An 18,619-nucleotide genomic window follows, 5' to 3' on the forward strand; every position below is an offset into this window, starting at 1 on the left:
AAAGGAAGAGAAAGCAAAAATTCAGGAAGTTCAGTTGACTAGAGTATGGGGAACAGTGCCTAAGAGCACCCCAAAATATGGGGGTTACTGTAACCAGCGGCTAGCAGTCCCCAGAAGCCCTCAGGTGGATGAGGGAGCAAATACCCGGGTAACTGCAATCAGACGGGAAGAGAGGAAATAATGACAAAAATAGGAATACCGGCTGTGTTTTATGAGATGCTTGCTGTGTGCTAGACTGTTCCAAGTGCTTCATGTTCACCTGAGCATCACAGCAACCCTCTGAGGTAGGTGCTGTGGTTGACCCCATTCTACAGCCCAGGACACAGAGGAGCTCAGTAAACTGGCCCCAGGCCTCATAACTTGTAAGGGTGGAGTTAGGATTTGAACGCATGGGGCCGGCCTGGTGGCACAAGCGGTTAAGTGTGTGCACTCTGCTGCGGAGGCCCGGGGTTCACAAGTTCGGATCCCGGGCGCGCACCGACGCACCGCTTGTGGAGTCATGCTGTGGCGGCGTCCCGTATAAAGTAGAGAAAGATGGGCACGGATGTTAGCTCAGGGCCAGTCTTCCTCAGAAAAAAGAGGAGGATTGGCATCAGATGTTAGCTCAGGGCTGATCTTCCTCACAACAAAAAAAAAAAAAAGAAAAGGATTTGAACCCAGGAGGCAGCGTGGCTCCAGGGCCTGGCTCGTAACCACTGCTCTGGAGGCCTTGGCATGTGCAAAGCGTGTGTGGAGTTGGAGGAGGGAGGATGGAGCGCTGACTTCTGCTCAGGGGACACCACATCCTTGGATGAGTCAGTGACCTTCCTGGGTTCTGCCTCCACCAGGCCCTCCTCGTTCCCCCAGGATAGGGAGACCAGGGAGTGGAGGGGATCCCACGCTCGGTTGTGAGTCTGAGACGCCTGGGGGTCTCTGAAATCTAGAAAGACACTGTCTACCTGGAGAGAACTCAGCTGTGCCAATTTAGATACTTTTCAGGAGCTTAGAAAACTTGCCTCTAAAAGAATATAATGATGGGAAAAAGAGCATCAAATATTTCTGCACAATTGCAATTCAGGCTTAAGGCAGTTTTCACACACTGAACACCATATTTACTGACAGCCATATTTACACATGGCTGCCTCCAGACTCTGCCAGGATACCTGGGAAGATGGGCTCTGCCCCGTGTATGTCCCTCTCTGGTCATTCCCAGCTGGGGGGATGGGAGGTGGTCACTATCACCATAGCCTGACACCAGAGCAAACCAGTCTTCTATGATGGCACTAGTGAAAACCTTTACAAATACATTGTCGTGAAGGAGAATTGTCTGTTAGGGTCAGGTCAGCATTCTAAGCTCGTCAAGTATGATTTTCTAACCACATTCTTGGCCCTGGCCCTGTGGATTTTGATTCCATAGGTCTGTGGTGGGCTGAGACATGATATTTCTAAGACATTCCCCATATTTGAGGCTTGCTGTCCCAATGGTAAGATTGGGATTTTGAGGAGACTCGTTGTGGCCTCATAATCCTGGTCTCAGAGCAGACAGGGACCATGGAGTTGAGCTGGCTCTGTGCTTCTTCCCTGGAGTCCATTTGCTCGGTGAACTTGGACAACTTACTCAACCTCTCTGAGCCTCAGTTTCCGTAACAGTAAAGAGGTGATGATAGTAGTAGCAACTTCAGGGGATTGCCGTGCAGATGAAATGAGAGGCTGCGTATAAAGTGCTTACGCAGTGTTTGGCACATGGTAATTGTTTAATAAATCTTATTTTCTTTTTTTCAAACTGGAGCTTGTGGTTGACTGACAGGAAGCCACATGACATTTTCTTGGAGCATTAATTTTACTCAAAGCTTATTATAAGGCAAATATTCATGTGTTAAACAGACAGAGAAATATTTGGAATAGAATACAAAATTTGTATGCATGAGTAACATAAAATGTGAGCTGTCAAAGACATTTTCCACCTGGGGGATGCCTCTGGATTGCCTTCGTGAGGCCCCACATGCACAATCTTCATCCTCTGCTTTAGAGAGATCGGGATGGGAAAATTTGTGAAGTCTTGAATTTTTGTTCACCTATGCCCCTTTTACAGAGGGAAATCTGAGGCCCGGAGAGGAGAAAGGGCACATCCAGGTTATTAACGGCAGAATGGGGATCCCCATTCTCAGTTTACATTCCCTGCCTCAGTTTCCCCACACATAAAAAGTCACGTCTGATGGAGGAGATGCTGGCTCAGCCGGGAGCTTCTCCCATGTTTGGCAGGAGAGAAGAGCCTTGCGCCTCCCCTAGCTTCTCCAGGCCTCAGAGAAAGTTTCCAGAGAACCATTTTCTGGTGTTAATTTGTTAAGTCTTCTTACTAAGTGAGAATAGCAGCTGGTGGGGTGGATTCTGACCTAACATTAAAGTTAATTAGAAATGTCATCCTCCAGGGAACATTTTCCCTTGAGCAAAGAAAGGGACATTAATATTTCAGAGCACCCCGGGCTTAATACACAGGCCTCTCGCCCCCTGAGTTTCACTGGATTCCTCCGGGTTTCGTCCCCTCTCCCCTACCTCCTCCTGGTCGAGTACATGAAAAACTAATTTCCTCTCCGGCCTAAAGAGCTGCCTCAAATCTAGGCAGAGACATTCTGGAAATATCAGTCATGAATGCTGACCCCATCTCAGCCTTGGCCTGCTGTGTGACCTTGAGAGAGAGCCCTAACCTCTCTGGGGACTCAGCTTTCCCATCTGTAGGGGAGCACTCCTGGATTGTCTGGGTGAACACCTGGCAGATGAGAAATGCCAGAGGTTGCTGCTGAGCAGCTGCTGGGTGAACCCCTCACACGGCAATGGAACTGCTGAGGGCATGGGAGGGGCCCAGAACAGGAGTGAATTTTTCCAGATTTAAGGAGCACCAGACTCTCAGATCTTCTGTCCCAGAGAATGAAGCTAGGGAGATTCCTGCCCACTAGGCTTTGACTGTTGGCAAACTTGGTGTCCTGAGTGGCTGGAGGCACAGCCAAGTTAGGCACTGTCTCAGGCTGCATTAATGGAGGTATGGTGTCCAGAATTGGGGAGGGGATGGAGAGTGCTACTCCAGACCTGATATTCTATAATATCTAAGCCACACCTGAGATTGTGTGCTCACACACAGAGAGGCATCCAGATAGCTCAAGGACCCTTGAAGAGTGGATGGTCAGCTTGAGTCAGGTTCTGCAATCCACATCCTGGAGGCCGTTAGCCCTGAGAAGAGAAGAGCGGTGCAGGGGAGGGCACAGAGTCTGGGGGAGCTGGCGCTCATTGCAGGGCCCCAGATGGCAGAAAGGGGACCAGAATTATAACTAGGGGCTTTCAGCAGGACAGATTTCAACCTGAAAGGAGGCAGGCGCAAATGGCGAGAGCTGTCCGACAGTGTGGTGGGCTGCCCAGCAGGCTGCAGGCCCTAGAGTTCCAGCCAAGACCGAACTGTTACGTCATTAGGCTGCTGGGAAGTGTCCCTGCCTGGGCTAGAGGTTAGAGGCTGTTCTAGGAGGAACTTCCGGTCCAGAGATCTGCAGATGATAATAATCACAGACCTATTTATGGAGCACCGGGAGCTGCTCTAAATGCTTTACGTAATGCATCATTATTTACATAAAGGAGTTGATATAAAGACCTTGGAACAGTAGCTGGTTCTTAGCGAGGACCATATATGTGTTAGCTATTTCTATGGATATATTCTTAACTCAGTTAATCCTCAGAACAACCATGTGAGGTAAGTACTATTAGTAGCTCCGTGCCCCACTGCGGTATGGGGTATTACTTTGCCCAAGGTCACACAGTTATTAAGTAGCAGAGCCAGGATCCAAACTTAGGAAGTCTGGCTGTAGAATCCATGCCCTTGACCACTTTGCTAGCCTCTCTGAGATGGCAGTGAGAAGCAGCCCACAGCAGACAGGGCATTACGCACAGGCTTGTGGAATTTCAAGCTGGAAGGATTCTTAAAGTCGACGCAGAGAAGGCCAGGGAGGTGGCACAGGTCCTACGGCCTAATATGAGCAGGTGGATCCACTCTGGGTTGCCACCCTGATTCCATGAGGGAGCAGCTGGAATGAGGTGTCCCCTGGCAGGGGTGGTTTCCTCCCATCCTCAGTCTCCAGCTTCTATGAAGGAGGACAGAGCTGACTAGGAGGCAGGGTTCTCGGATTCCTAGGGACAGAGGCCACCAGGCCACTCGGGCGAGTCCAGGGAACAGGGCAGACAGCAGCCCCAGTCCCTGGTTTGGTGCCATACACTCGTTCATTCATTCGTGCCGCCTCTGCCCCAGCGCCAGGCAAGACCCCAAAGGGAGAGGGGCAACAACCCGCGAGTGACCCAGCAGAGCTCATGGTCGAAGATGGGCTCATTCCCAGCCCTGGTGATTCTTAGTGGAGCCAGGAGAGAACGAACTGGTCGTTCAGCATGGTGACCGATGTTGCAGATGATAATTTCCATGTCTGCGGAGCAACCACCATGTGCCAAGAGCTGTGCTGGGCGTGAGCCCTGCCCCAAGCGGCATGTGGTGGGGGAGAGAGTGATGGGCTTTGGAGCTGCAAACACCATTTGGGGTGGTTGCTCTGCCGGAGCAGACTATTCAACCTCTTGCCTTCCGTTTGCTTGTCTCTGATGTGGGAGTGATGACCACCTGAAGTTGTGCTGTGAGGCTCCGGGATTCTGCAGGTTAAGTGCACAGCACAATGCCTGGCACGCTCATTCATTCAATACTGAGTGCCTGTGGGGCCAGGCCTGTTCCAGGCTCCAGGGGTCCAGCTGGCCGAGCACAGCCACGGCCCAGCCAGCACGGAGCTCGTCTTTGAGTTGGGGAATAGATAAGCATACGGGCCCGAAACACCCAGGAGTGTGTTGGGGTGCAGGGGTCTTGTGGAAAAGGCCCTAGGTTGGGAGCCAAACTCTGCACCCGATATGTTCTGTGTCCTTGGGCAAGTCACAACCCCCTACTGGGCCTCAGTTTCCCCAATAGTATGATAAGCAGGATGAGTTCTTGGTCTCCTAGTGTTCTCTCATCTTGGATATTCTGTGATTCTGTCCTCTGGGCCTGAGCTGAGCTCCCCGATGTGCAATGGGGCGGGGTGGCACAGACAGTGGTGAGGAAAGGGGCAGGGACATGGCCTCAGCCAGGCGTGGTCTCCCTCCCATGCCCCCAGGCTGAGAAATGGGCAACATGTCCATCTGTGTCACCTGAGGCTGCTCCGTAGTCAATGAGCTGACCAGGTTTGAAGCTAAGCTTGAGCCTCGGGGAGGAGGGGAAGAGGGTCTGCCTCTGGGAAACCCAGCTTCAGATTCCTCCATCACTGAGGCTCAGTCTCCTCGTGTGTGGGATGGGGGGAAACTGGCCTTGCCCACCTCCCAGGGAGTCTGTGAGGAGAAGCTGTGGCAACCCGTGTGGGAGGATGCAGGAAATGGCACTGACAGCGTGTACCTACTGTGTGCCAGGCTTTGGTCCAAGCGCGTCAGACCCATCATCTTGTGCCCCCGAGAAGGGCACTATCATCTCCATCTCACAGACCAGGAAACCCCTTGTGGCCCACGGCTGCACAGCTTGTAGGGACCTGGGCTGGAATTTAGATGAAGTCTGAGTCTGGGTTCTTTCCATGACGTGTTTGGCACTGAACGAATGAGAAGTGATGGTGTCCCCATTTTACAGAGAGGAAAACTGGGGCTCGGGGCATCACGCACCTAATAAGAAAACTGACACTGAACCCTCTACAGGAAAGACCAGCTGTTCACGGTGTCCCAGGGGAGGACAGGGGAGGCTGGGTCTCCGCAGCAGGGATTCATTATGCCTGGAAAGTACCAGAACAGCTCACTGCCTGATTTCTACACGCACCCAAATGGAGCAGAAAGCTCACCCAGACCTAAGGGATGAGTGAGCCCCGAGACCTTCGGCGCCAGTTTGGGCCATGGGGGAGCCCCTGGTTCGTGGCTGCTAGTGACAACCGCCACAGTCGACCTTGTTTTGATTTGTGTGTGGCAAAGCAAGGTGATAGAGAAGCATATTTTGGGATCAAGACCTGGGTTCAAATCAGGCCAAGAATCAGAACATCCACCAGGCATGCTTTTTGGAGGAAAAGCTGCTGACTGAGACGTTGGCTCTGCCCTTTGTAGTTGAGGGAGATTTCATACCTTTTCCTGCCTTCTGGCCCTCACTTTCTTCTTCTGTGAAATGGGAGTAATGACACACCTCCCAGGGACAATGTGAGGATAAATGAGACAATACAGACAAGGCCCTCGGGTCCCACACAGGGTCTGGCACATGGTGAGGACTCAGGAAACGGTAGCCAGTGCTCCATTACTGTTACTATTCCTGTCATTTCTCTGTGTCCCCTCCTGCCTACAGTGCGGAAACAGGAAATTATAAAAGTGACAGAGCAGCTGATCGAAGCCATAAGCAATGGAGATTTTGAGTCCTACACGTGAGTTGCTGGGCCCATTCTGCATGTCCTGCCTGTATGGGTGTTCAGGGGGGCTGATGGCTAACTTTGGGGGTCCGCGTCTCTGACCCTCATTCACTCACTCTGCATGTGCTGTGAATCAGACTGAACTCGTGTTTCTGCTCTGCATTCAGACTCTTTCTTTCATTAAGCTTTCTGTTCACGACACTTCTCTATGTCTCAGTCCTTCTCCTCCTCCTCACGTCCTGTTCCCCAGGAGGAACTCCAACAAAACTCCTTTGCTTCCCCTGGGAAAGAGGGGGTGGTCTCCACCACAGGATGGGGCTCCTAGGAGATGAGCTGGGAAGGAGGGGAGGGAGGCAGGCCCCTCAGCCCTGCCGCCTGGGCCTAGGTCGTCACCCTGGACCTCCTCAGACCTCTGACCTCTGATGGGCAGGAGTGGGCCGGAATCCTTAGGGTGTGTACCGCCAGTGAGCAGGGGTGAGCCAAAGAACCTCAAAACGGAAACTTGACTCCTCTGGGGAATAAGGCAGATGCACAAAAACAACATAAAATGAAACAGGTGATGTGAGACATCCCCTACCTGCCTGGACTAGCCATTGACAGGTGACTGTGTTCAAAGGCTGAGCTGGAGCGCCCCCTGGTGGTCACCCATACCCTTCCTGGTCTGGCTGGGAAGGAGGCCCTCAGCTGGCCCTAGGCAGGGAGAGGATTCTGGGCTGAGGCCTCAATGTCTTGGCCAGGGCTGACAAGCCTGGGTCTGGAGACCCCACAATGCTTTTTGGTGGACAAAAGCTGTCAACTAAGGCAGAATGACCCTTTCCTGTTGGGTTCAGGTGAGGTGGGAACAACCTGGCTGGGGTTTGCTCCTTGGGCAGCCTGTTCCTGGTTTCCGCTGTGCCCAGGAGCTGCGGTGTCTCCCAAAGGCTTGACAGGCCAGCACATTCTACTTGTGAGAGGGTTTCTGCAGGGGGTGGCAAAGCCCCAGCAGTCTATTGGTATATCTGGAAGAACAAGGACCTTGGAAGGTGCAGGTGTGAGACTGAGGCTTCATATATATATGCATGTATGCATACACTTGTCCACGCATGCGTGCTTGTGACTGTGTGCACAGGTGTGTGTGCACGTGTGCACCTGGGTGTTGCATAAAGGCATGGAAATGTACTGTTGAATGGGTCTTGCAGCCTGTCCTAGAAGGAGTCAAGTCAGCCATAGGAGAGCCTGAGACTGGCTTTGGAAGGACACAGCGAGGGAGGGAGGGAAAGAGTGGCTCCTGTGGACACCAAGTCCCCCAGTGCCATTCCTGGGGACCCCCTCCCATCTCTGTGGTGTCACTTCCTCTGGCATCTGCAGCCTACTCTAGGCTCTGACCCCTTGCCATGACCTCTGGGGCCCGTGGTGCCCTGAGTCTGGCCCTACCCTGGATGAGTCACTTCGTCTCACTGAGCCTTGGTTTCCCTGTGTGTACAATGGAGTTGGAACAGATGGTATCTGAGTCCCTTTGGGGGCAGGGACGCCCAGAGACCTCCTGGAGAGGGGCTTCTCCAGTGGGGGTGCTTGGTCTTCTGGACACTCAGAGCTCAGACCCTCAGCCTTGGAGGATTCTGGGGCTGGAAGAGTCCTGAGATCCCATATGGTCTGAGCACAGCCCCCCAGCCACTGGCTAATCCATCTGGAGAATTTGAGGTCCTGAATGGAGAAGCGAGTTGTCTGGGGTCACATAGACAGGAAGTCAGGGCAGAGCAAGGACAGGGCATGCGCCATAGTGTCCAGCTACGATGATGCTGGGCCTGAAGCCCAGTGTCCCCAGTTCCTCCCCAGGTTGGGATCTTTACTTGTCTTGGGGCACCTCCTGTCCTTGGCTTCACTGTCATGGTCACAGGGGTCCATGTTGTGCCACAGAAGATCCCAGAGACCTGAGGATGGGGGGACAGTTTTTTCCTTCTCCCACCTGGCTGTTCAGGATCTCAAAAGACTGAGACCTGGAAGGGACCACGGAGCTGACAAGGCACAGCTGAGGGTCTCCTTGGTATGCCCTGTGCCCCTTCCTCTCAGGCATGACTTCAAGGACGTTCATGTGACAGCAGAGGAAACTGAGGCTCACCGAGAGGGCCGCTGCTAACAATAGGGCACCTTTGTTTAAAGTAGCAAAGTACACCCTCCAGGGACATACCTGCTTGGTGAGCAGATGTGACTTTGATGTGAAGGAAAAGGCCTCCCCCAAGAGAAGACAAATTAGGAAAAGACCCCTCTGGATCTGCTGCCCTGGGGGTGGGGGGTGCAATTTGGAGAGTAGCGCACAGGCTGGATTATCCCTGTTGGCACCTTAGTGCAGTGTACAGCTCTGCCCCATGTTCATGGTGCTCTTGCTTAGAGATGTTAAGCCCCTTGCTGGGGGTCTCATAACCAGTAAGGGGCAGAGCCAGGACCCCAAACCAGGCTTCCCAGTTCTCAATGGCACCAACCAGTCAGCAATGCCCCACACTGTTCAGTTTGCAAGCCCTTCCTGTCCACCAGCCTCGCTGATCCCATGAGGTGGGTGCAATTGCTTTGATTTCACAGGCTCACCCTTCTGGGGTCCAGGCCCCTGGAATTCGAGAGTAGCTCCGAGAGGCCGCCCCAGCCCCTCTTTCCTCTGACTTCCTCCCCCCAGGAAGATGTGTGACCCTGGGATGACAGCCTTTGAACCCGAGGCCCTGGGGAACCTGGTCGAGGGCCTGGACTTCCATCGATTCTATTTTGAAAACCGTGAGCAATCCCTTCTCTCTGGGGTACCTGTTGTCTGCTCTCGTTCCGTGTCCTGCCGGATGGCACAGCAGGGTGACGGGCAGGGCCTCCGGGGCGGCTCAGGAGCCAGCAAAGAGGAAGATCTCGTGTGGACAGGGGTTGGTACCATGTTGGTTCCCTCTCCTAACCCTGGCCTGTCCCACTACCAGCTGTCCCTCCTGTGTCTAAGCGTGGGGACCTGGGATGAGGGTGACAAGCCCACTCGGCCCTCCCCTGCCCATGACCCTGGGAGGCCCTTTATTCCCATTTTACAAATAAGAGAGCCTTCCCACTGGGGCACACACCCAAGTTAACGGTCATCTTGATGCCTGGGGCCACCCCAGCTGCCCAGCTGGTCACAAGCTGTCTTGTGGGTTGTTATACAAGTGCCCTCTGTGGGTGGGCAGTCTGGGGAAGCAGAGAGGACCCGAGCTCACACTGCTGTGCCCTGTCTGTCTGTCTAGGTCCTATCCACGTGTCTGTCCTTCCTGGGCCTCTCCTCTGCAGGAGAGACCCTGGCAGCTTTGCAAGCAGGGGCTGTCAGGGGGCTGAGGCTGGGCCTGACCTAGGGTGCTTTCGGCCTGTGTCTGTGTCTCACCTTGGCCAGGGGTCAGAGAGGGACCAACCAAAGCACATGCAGGTTAGAATCATGCAGCTCAGGACCCAGAGGAAGGCCCTGAGGGGTGGCATGGCCAGGGTGCCCCAAAGGGGAGGGGTGAACTGCGAAGGCTACACAGGATGATTTCCCGTGCATGTGGGCACCACTTGAAACAGCATTGGTTCACACTGCAAGAAAGTTGGTCTCTTTCTAAATTCTCTTTCAATAGGTCTGACTCCATCATGGGGAAAGTCTCAGTTGGGTGCTAGCCTAACTTTAACACCTCTCGAGCACTTTCTAATTCACCTCTTCATCAGAGAGTCTCAGGCAGTCTCAGGTTCATATCCCTTGCGGGCAAGAGCATGGAGCTGAGATTATATAACTTAATTTGTTTCGCTGGACTTTTTCTTAAAATTGTATTCTGTTCATTAATGATTGTGCTAGAAAGTTTTCTTTTAAAATAAATTTATATAAATTAATAAACTGAATCAATTTAAGGAAATATTTTAACAAAGTAAGTAGAGGTGGCACTTGTAGATGGTAAAAATAAAGGCGGTTTTTAAGTGACTGAAGTAGGATCTAGTCCAAGTCTTCATCACACAGAAGGGGAAACTGAGGCCCAGAGAGGGGAAGTGACTTGTCCAAAGGAACACAGAGAGTCGGTGGCAGAGCCTGGTCCTGACTCACTACAGCGCCTCTTCCCTTCCCTGTGCTCCCCCACACCTGCACATTCATGGCCCCCAGCTGGACACTCCTCTCCTACCTGCACCCAATCTGACCGAATCTTAGAGAGTACAGGGGCTCGAGCACTCCAAAAAAACTGTGAGGAAGGAAGCTGCATTTTCCCTTGATAAATCAAACTCTGATTCTCCAAGCCTAGCAATGGAGGCTGAATTCTCAAGTGAAGAGAGATGACTGGACCCAGGGGTCCCCATCACCCTGGTGCTCCCTGGCTGATCCCCACAGCCACCTCTACACTGGCCTGTCCTCTGGGGGCGCTGGTTCCCCACAGTGAACTCTTCAATCCCCACAGAGCAGAGCAGAGACCAGGCAGAGCTGGCTCTAAAGGCTCAGGGATGGCAAAAGGGAAACAAACAGAGAAAAGGCCGTGCCAGCCCTTGGCCTGCAGCCAGGCAGGGGGCCCCATCATAGCACCGGCCCCCTGGACTCTAGGCTTGAAGATCTGGTCATAGCAAAGGACCCACGAGAGCAAGACCCAGAGTAACTGCCTGCTCTGGCCAAGTCCCACCCTCCCGCCTGCTTTCTCCTGCTGGAGGACCTGGCCTCACCTCCCACGCTATCCCCGAGGGTGGATGTTGGAAGCCTACAGCGCATTCAAGAGACCCCACATGACGGTGGTCATTTCTTTACAAATGCCCCTCAGGACCTCAGCCCTCACCAACAGCAAGGCCCAGTGCCCTCAACAATGCCAAGTGCTCTTTGTCCCTTCTGGGATTGTTCTAGACTGTCCTAATTCAATCCCACCTAGAGACTGACTTCTTTTAGATTCTACTGCATTTCTTTCAGAAACTAGCCCAGCTTGGGACAAGTTGGATTGCTTCTCTGGACCTCAGTTTCCAGATCTGCTAAATGGATGCGTTGAACTAGACGGTCTTGAATGCCTCCAGCCCTGGATGCTGTCGAGGAGGCTCACGGAGCCCTCCTTGCATTTTGTAGGAGGGCCGTTGGATGATCTCAGACCTCTGAGGTCACTCCCAAGCCTATGACACAAAAGCTGTACATTCTCTCTGTCCGAGAGCCCAGAATTGTAGAAGTCTGTTAGTCTACATAAATAAGACTCAGTGAGTTTGGTCCTTTAGCCTGGGGTTAGTGTCGTTATATTAGGGAGTGGGTACTATTGGATGCTTTCTCTGGTCCTGAAAAAAAAGACATTTTACATTTTTCAGGAAATCAGTGGCTCACAAACCTGGCTGGGCATCAGCATCAGAGGGCGGGGCAGGGAAAGGGGGCTTTCTAATATTGCAGATTCTTGAACTGGCACCTCCAAGGATGGGGATGGGCAGTCTATATTTTAAATCAGCTCGCTATGGGATTCAGACCTCCATTTGGTCTACACTAAGGGAAGGCGTGAGGGCTCCTTTGAAGCCCGAGATCCTGGTGACCCATGTCCAGCCCCTCCCTGGGTCATTGTCTTTCTGTGCTTTTGTTTTCTATCTTGCTGAAAAAATTGAGAGTTCCTAGAACCAAAATAATTAGTAATAATAATATTAATAATAATGGTGGCTTATATTTCACATAGAGAGAGCTGGTTTCAGGTACTTTTGTCAGTTCTGTCTTGATTACTAGAGCTATGCATTTCCCCCTAACTCTGGAACATTCCATGACCTCACCCCATGACCACCAATACCATCCTTACAATTCCAAGATTCTAAGATTCTGCAATTTTAAGATTTCCCAAGTTTCCATAATTCTATGTGTTGAGAGTAGAGGTGGTAACGAGGGGCCCACAGGCCATATCTGGACTGCACATATGTTTCATGCGGCCTGCATGATGTTTTAAATTTGAGTTAGATGCCAATAATTAAAAATGAGGCATTTTCACATAAAAATCCAGATTTCTAGATTCTCTTGATGAATCAGAAGGTGTGGCAACATGAGTCCCACTTGCTCATATAGCAACCACCAGGGAAGCTCTGTACAAGGTGCCCTCTATAAATGGGACATGGTGGGCTATTCACCCCAGTCTCCACCACTCCTATTGTCTCCCTGACACAGAGGCAAAGGGTCATTTAGCATCTATACCCAGTTCTGCCCCCTCCTTTATGTACCTGCCTGGCCCCTGTAGGGATCTGGGTTTGAGACCCTGGTCTAAGCTCATCTGATTCTATAATCATCTGAGTCCTATTCTTCTGTGTGTCTGAGATACTATGATTCTAAAATGCCATTTCCCTGCGTTTGAAGAATCAGGCGTGTCTGAAATCCATTGTATCTAAGTTGGGATATGATCTGGTCATCTAGAAGTTCTGTCTTGACTCCCAGGTATCTGAGCCCTGTCACAGAGACCCCTCCTCTGGAAACGAGGCAGGCAGAAGTGCCTCCGCTGAGAGGGTCGCTGGGAGTTGGGGAAGTGAAGGAAGTGGGGCAGGAGGCCCCCCAGTTGCATCTCCTCTGCCCCCTCCCATCCCCACCTCCAGTGTGGTCCCGGAACAGCAAGCCTGTGCACACCACCATCCTGAACCCCCACATCCACCTGATGGGTGACGAGTCGGCCTGCATCGCCTACATCCGCATCACGCAGTACCTGGACGCAGGCGGCATCCCCCGCACGGCCCAGTCGGAGGAGACCCGCGTCTGGCACCGCCGGGACGGCAAATGGCAGATCGTCCACTTCCACAGATCTGGGGCGCCCTCCGTCCTGCCCCAGTAAGCCCCCCCCCTTCCTGTCATCTCCCATTTAGGACAATCTAAAGGAATGGGGTGGTGTCAGTCTGGAGGGGGTACATGTTGGGGAACCTGGCTGCTGGAAGGGCATGGGGTGGGGAGGGAGGACCATATGAAGGGGACCAGGCCTGCAGGTTGGGGCGGGGGGTGGGGACGGGGTGGGGGTGGGGAGCTGGGTGGGACCCGCAGGAGGCAGCTTGAATCCATCTAAGGAGGTGGGGTGGGTGGTTGCCCGAGTACACCATGGCACCCTCAGGAGCACCTGCATTAAGCATTACACATACTGTGTCTTAACAGTTGAAGGACCAGGCTGGAGAGATCCACTCTTCGTCTGTGGAATGTGGCGGCTGGTTCTCCCACTTGGATTTTGCTGGAATTCCCCCAATCACGTCACCCCCCCCAACACCACCATCACCGTCACCTTCTTTCATACCCGCGTCAAGAAAACCTGTCTGTTCACAAAAGCCATCACGACTTCAGAGCAAATGGCCACATCTCCTGGCCCCTCACCTGCCACTCTTGCTCTCTGTCCCCTGTCAGGGCGGGGCTTCCTCAGGCCTGGGTGCCCTGGATGCTGGCCCCAAGGACCCCCCACCTGGCTGTGGTCGGCCTGGTCTTGCCTAGGCCAGAATGCCCAACAGTGTGTTCACCCAGGGGCTGGGGAGAAGGAGGGGCAGAGTCAGGAGGAATGTGGCATCGCCCGACCCTCTCCGTGATCTCTCCTCTTCAGGGGTCCCCTGGGGAAGGGCAGATGGATCCCTGATCCCCTGGGCCAACCTCCCCTGCGGGAGAGGGTGAGAGATGAGCAGACACCAGGAGCCTCCTGCCTCAGACTGCCTCCCTGACTCTCCTCCCGTCCTGTCATGCCCTCCTGGTCTCCGACTCCCCCTTCTCCCTCGGTGTGGGGAGCGTGATGCTCTCAGGGTGCCCCCACTTCTTTCCTCCTTCCTCCTGCTGATGTTTACCTCCAACATTAACCGCCCATTCCACCCTGCCGTCAGGCCTGGAGAATTCCAGCTTCGTCACATCCGAGGGAGAGAATCTGATTGCTTTTTGGGGGCAAAAGAAAGCATTTAGGTATCCCTTCTACTTGGACCGCATGCCTTTTTATAGCCAAACTTCCGTGTGTTTCGTAAATGGATTTTGCGTTAATGGATATTTATGTAATAACTAGACCTCTCCAATTATTATGAGGAGGGACGGGAGGGCTGGGAAGAGAGGTGGGAAGAGGGATGAAGGGTAGTTTTTTTCTGTTCTAGGTCTTTTTTTTTTTCTTCTTTTTTTCATGTCATCTCTGAGATGGACTTTGTCACCTGTGTTTATCTGGGGCTGAGGTGGACTCAGCCCCAGGGGGAAGGGCCTCCCTGACATTTTGGTCCCAAGGTTCCTTTCAGGACTAGAAGCATCAGATGTTAGTGCTAAGAAACAGCAAATCAGAGAGAGTGGGGGAGGTTGTCAAGATGGAAATATCTGGACTTTGCTTGGCTCCCAAACTGGGGTCCTTACGACCACGCTTCCCAGGATTTCATCCCACCACATCTGTGTGCCACCCCCAGTGCCCCCTAACCATCTCTGGGGGGTTCACAAGCATGTGTCTTCATTGCCTCTCCCCTCGGCGTCCGCTGGTCCAAGCAGAGCCCTGGAATTCCTACTCTTCATGCCTCGTCCTGCATCCTAGGTTCGCATCTCTCTCTTTCTTTTCCTTTCTCTGTCCCTCTTCCCCGGGACTGACTCAGATGTGGATTGCCTTGGCACATCCGCCAGGATCTACTGTCTGCACTGTTTTCTTTGCATGACTTTATATGCAGTAAGTATGTTGAAAAAAAAAAAAAAGAAAAGAAAAAACACTCAGCAAAACCAATCTACATGTTTTGGACAAAAAAAAAAAAAATAAGAGGTTGTATTCTCAGTGTCCGACTCGGAATTATGTTGCTGCCTCTCTGTGCTTTTGGCCTCTGTGTGGCCGTGTTTTGCCAGCATGAGATACTGTCCCCTCTGGAGGATTTTAGGGGAGGAAGAGCCACAGCCCCAGGGATTTGAAGGAGCCTCTGGTTCCCCCGAACCTCTGTGAGTCCTGGGTATTGGGGATGTTTGATCCAGGACTTCCTGAGTTTTCCCTGATAGTGAGCTGTCTGCTGGGCCCTTTTCTCAACTGCTGCCGCCCCTGGGACAGGTGAGGCGAGCCAGGCGGGGCTGCAGGCCAGGAAGGAGGCTGCCCAGGCCTCCTGGTCTCCAAACTGGTCAATCACTGGCCTCTATCCTTGGCAGAGACCCTGCTGCCGAGGCCCAGGGGTGGGCGCTTGGCCTGCCCCAGGCCCCGAGGGCTTCCCAGAAAGGCCCCATGATCCCAGCATCCCAGCAGAGAAACCGCCTGTCTCCCTTGTGAGCTGCCAGGTCCCGTAGCCATCCCCAGGCCAAAGGTGAGGGTGTGGCCTTCGCCAGGGGATGCTACAATTGCCAAGGCAAAGTCTGCCCCGTCTTCAGCCTCAGTTTCCCATTGGTTAAAGGGGTTAAATATTCCTGCCCAGCCTATGTTGCAGGTCTGATGGGGAATCAAATGGGATGGTGAGGTGAAGCCGTAGACACCTGTAGAACTGACAGGGTTGGTCAGCGGCTGGACTCCTGCTCCATTCTGGGCCAGGCCAGTACCCCCCCTGCCCTGCCTGCTCCTGATTCCCCTCTTTGGTGCCTGTCAACTGCTTATCAGCAGCGGACTGCAGGGGAAAGAGCTGTGGTGTGGGGGTTATTAGGATTCCATTCCCAGCTCTGTCCAGACTGCTGTGTGACCTTGGGTAAGTCTTTTCCCCGCTCTGGCCCTCAGTTTCCCCACCAGAGGAAACTGAGCTGAGGGACACCAAGGTCCTGCTCTTCATTTGCTAACACACCTCCTGTCCACTGTGTCCCTCTCTAAGTGCCAGAGAAGTGGACATAGATCCCTACCCCAGGCTGAGATGGCCCCACTGTGAAGGCCACGCCTGTCGGTGGGCAGCCAGCCGGTGTGGACTACAGGGCACTGGCGTGATCCCAAGGCAGCAGGCAGGGGAGACTGGCAGACACAGCAGCCCAGAGCCCACCCCCACCAGACAAAGTCTGCGTTCCTCCAGAACATCCCATAGATGCAAAAAATCCAGACCTAAGACAAGACCTCAGCTCCAGCATGCAAACGTGTTTACAGGAAAGTCTTCTCCCGGGTGTGTGCCCACTGTGGCGCTAATCCTGACCCCTGGCCTCCTGTCTCCCGTCAAGGGGAGACCCTTTGGGGGATGTGTTTGCCAGACTCCCCGTGCTGGTTTCTTTGTTACTATTTGTTTGGGGGTTTGTTTCAGTTCTTTCTTGTTTTTTAATATATGGCTGTGAACTTGAATGACCACTGCTCAAACTTTCTGCTATTGGGGGGAGGGAGGGAAGAAAGGGTGTCTGTTTTATTCTTGGTGTTTTCAGTGCAATAAATAGCTACAAACTTCTGTGCACTCGTCGTCTCCCTGTCTTGATCAAGCGTGGGCACGGAGAGGTTTGGTTGGTTGATTTCATGTTCTAGATCTCCCCAGTTGCACAATAAAAGCCCAGGTCTGGGGCCCCATGGCATAGCGGTTAAGTGCGCGCGCTCCATTTTGGCGGCCCGGGGTTCACAGGTTCGGATCCCAGGTGCACCGATGCACTGCTTGTCAAGCCATACTGTGGTGCGTCCCATATAAAGTAGAGGAAGATGGGCAAGGATGTTAGCCCAGGGCCAATCTTCCTCAGCAAAAAGAGGAGGATTGGCATCAGATGTTAGCTAAGAGCTAATCTTCCTCACACACACACACACAAAAGCCCAGGTCTTCATTCAGACTGGACCAACTTGGTCACATGCTCAAGGCTGAGCCAATCACTGTGGGATTATGCCTGGATCGCGTGCCCCAGCCTTAGAGCCAGGGATGGGGCTGGGGCCCCTCTGGGGCACACGGGGTGCTCTTACCAAGAGGAAGGGGTGGACGTGGGTTGCCACAAACAGCCAACAGCAAAGTCTCCATCAGGGTCCTGGGGCAAAGCTCTCCTCTTCTGGGCCTCAACGTCCTTGTATAATGAGAGGATTGTTCCAGAAGTCCCTCCTCACCCGTTCTCTTCTCTTAGCCCAACCTCACAGACGAGCCCCAGGCCTCAGGGCCCCAGGAATCTGGTTTGGAGAATGGGGCAAGGGGTAGAAGGGTCTCTTCACCCACAGACTACCGGCGGACCAAGTGCCTGGGGCAGAGCCCTCGGGGGTGGAGAGAGGGATGGCGGGAGAGGCTCCACTGGCGAAGGAAGGCCTCCGCGGCATTAGAGGCCAGTTTGGTTCTCTGAGCCCAAGCTGCTTGGGCCGAGCCAGCGTGGTGAGGCAGAGGCTTTGGTCCTCCTCGGGTCACGGCAGAGTGACCAACTGTCCCAGCTTGCTGGCATAGGACTTTCAGTACTAAATCCAGGACAGTCCTGGGCAAACCAGATGAGTTGGTCACTCTAAGCCACGTCCCCACCTAAGCAGCCTGGATGCCCCAAGGCCGAGGGGATGTGCCTTCTGGAGCCCACAGTCCACTCCAGACCATGCTCAGGGTGTCCAGGACTCCAGGATTCCTGCACCAGCCGCTCTCTGGGTCTATCCTCGCTGTTGGTGTGTGGGTTGACCGGGAGGCGTGTGCCCCTTGCACACATGTGAGGACCTTCCCAGTGAGAGCAGAGGCCAAGGCTGAAAAGAACAAGGACGTGGGTTGTAGAGCGGCCTGGGGCTTCCGTTTGCGCTCTTGCCCTGGAGCCTGCCGACGTGAGCACCAGGACTTCTCCCAGCTCCGCACTCAGGCACCCTGCGGTCTCCCGCCTGGACAGCAGGAAGGGCTGGAGGCCTCAGGCTGCCATTGCAGACACTCGCCAGCAGGTGGCAGCACAGGAGCAGGTGACAGGAGGTTCTGGGCCCTGCATGGCAACCAGGCTCTGGGAGCTCCCAGTTGACCTCAAGAGGTATCCTGTCGCTCTCAGAAAGTACCAGCTCTACCCAAAACACTATTATCCCTTATAGTTCACCAAGTGCTTTCACAACACCTCTTGTCCCAGTTACAACAGCCCTATTTTGAAGATGAAGGCAGTGAGACTCAGAGGCAAAGAGGCTTCTTCAGAGCTCTGTTTCCTACAGGGCCTCCTGTGCCAGGGTCTTCATCTCCCCATCTCTGGACAGCCAGCAAATAGTGACTGGGATTCTTAGGAACCCCCTCTCTTGACCCTCTGTCCCTTCCACCTACTGCCTCAGTTGTCTACACCCACAGTCTCCACCTCCTCATGCCCGTTTACTCCAAAAGCCACGGCAGAGAGCTGGTTCCCCCTCATTCTCTTGCTTAGCATATAGCATCACCTCCTCACCCTTCAGGACACAGCTCTGGTATCTTCTCCTTCAGGAAGCCCCCCCTCACTCCCAACACACTGGGTTAGGGCCCTCTAGGGGCTTCCACAACCC

The 18,619-nt window shown here is 53.5% G+C and overlaps 1 protein-coding gene across 2 annotated transcripts in view; it reads left to right on the plus strand.

Annotated features, from left to right (window-relative positions):
• CAMK2A (calcium/calmodulin dependent protein kinase II alpha) overlaps positions 1-16,622 on the plus strand; it is a 63,234-nt gene extending 46,612 nt beyond the window's left edge. Inside the window, exons 15-18 of one of the 2 annotated variants that reach the window (XM_004428648.3) lie at positions 6,338-6,413; positions 9,046-9,140; positions 12,912-13,140; positions 13,456-16,622. In XM_004428648.3, the coding sequence (XP_004428705.1) occupies positions 6,338-6,413; positions 9,046-9,140; positions 12,912-13,140; positions 13,456-13,459 (404 nt within the window). In that variant the 3' untranslated portion in view covers positions 13,460-16,622. Of the gene's footprint in view, positions 1-6,337; positions 6,414-9,045; positions 9,141-12,911; positions 13,145-13,455 lie in introns of those variants that run through there. The other variant, XM_087429571.1, reaches the window with a different exon arrangement.
• Positions 16,623-18,619: the final 1,997 nt, after the last annotated feature.

Source organism: Ceratotherium simum, chromosome 4, assembly GCF_057802395.1.
Source record: "Ceratotherium simum simum isolate JZ-2026a chromosome 4, ASM5780239v1, whole genome shotgun sequence".
Classification (NCBI taxonomy): domain Eukaryota; kingdom Metazoa; phylum Chordata; class Mammalia; order Perissodactyla; family Rhinocerotidae; genus Ceratotherium; species Ceratotherium simum.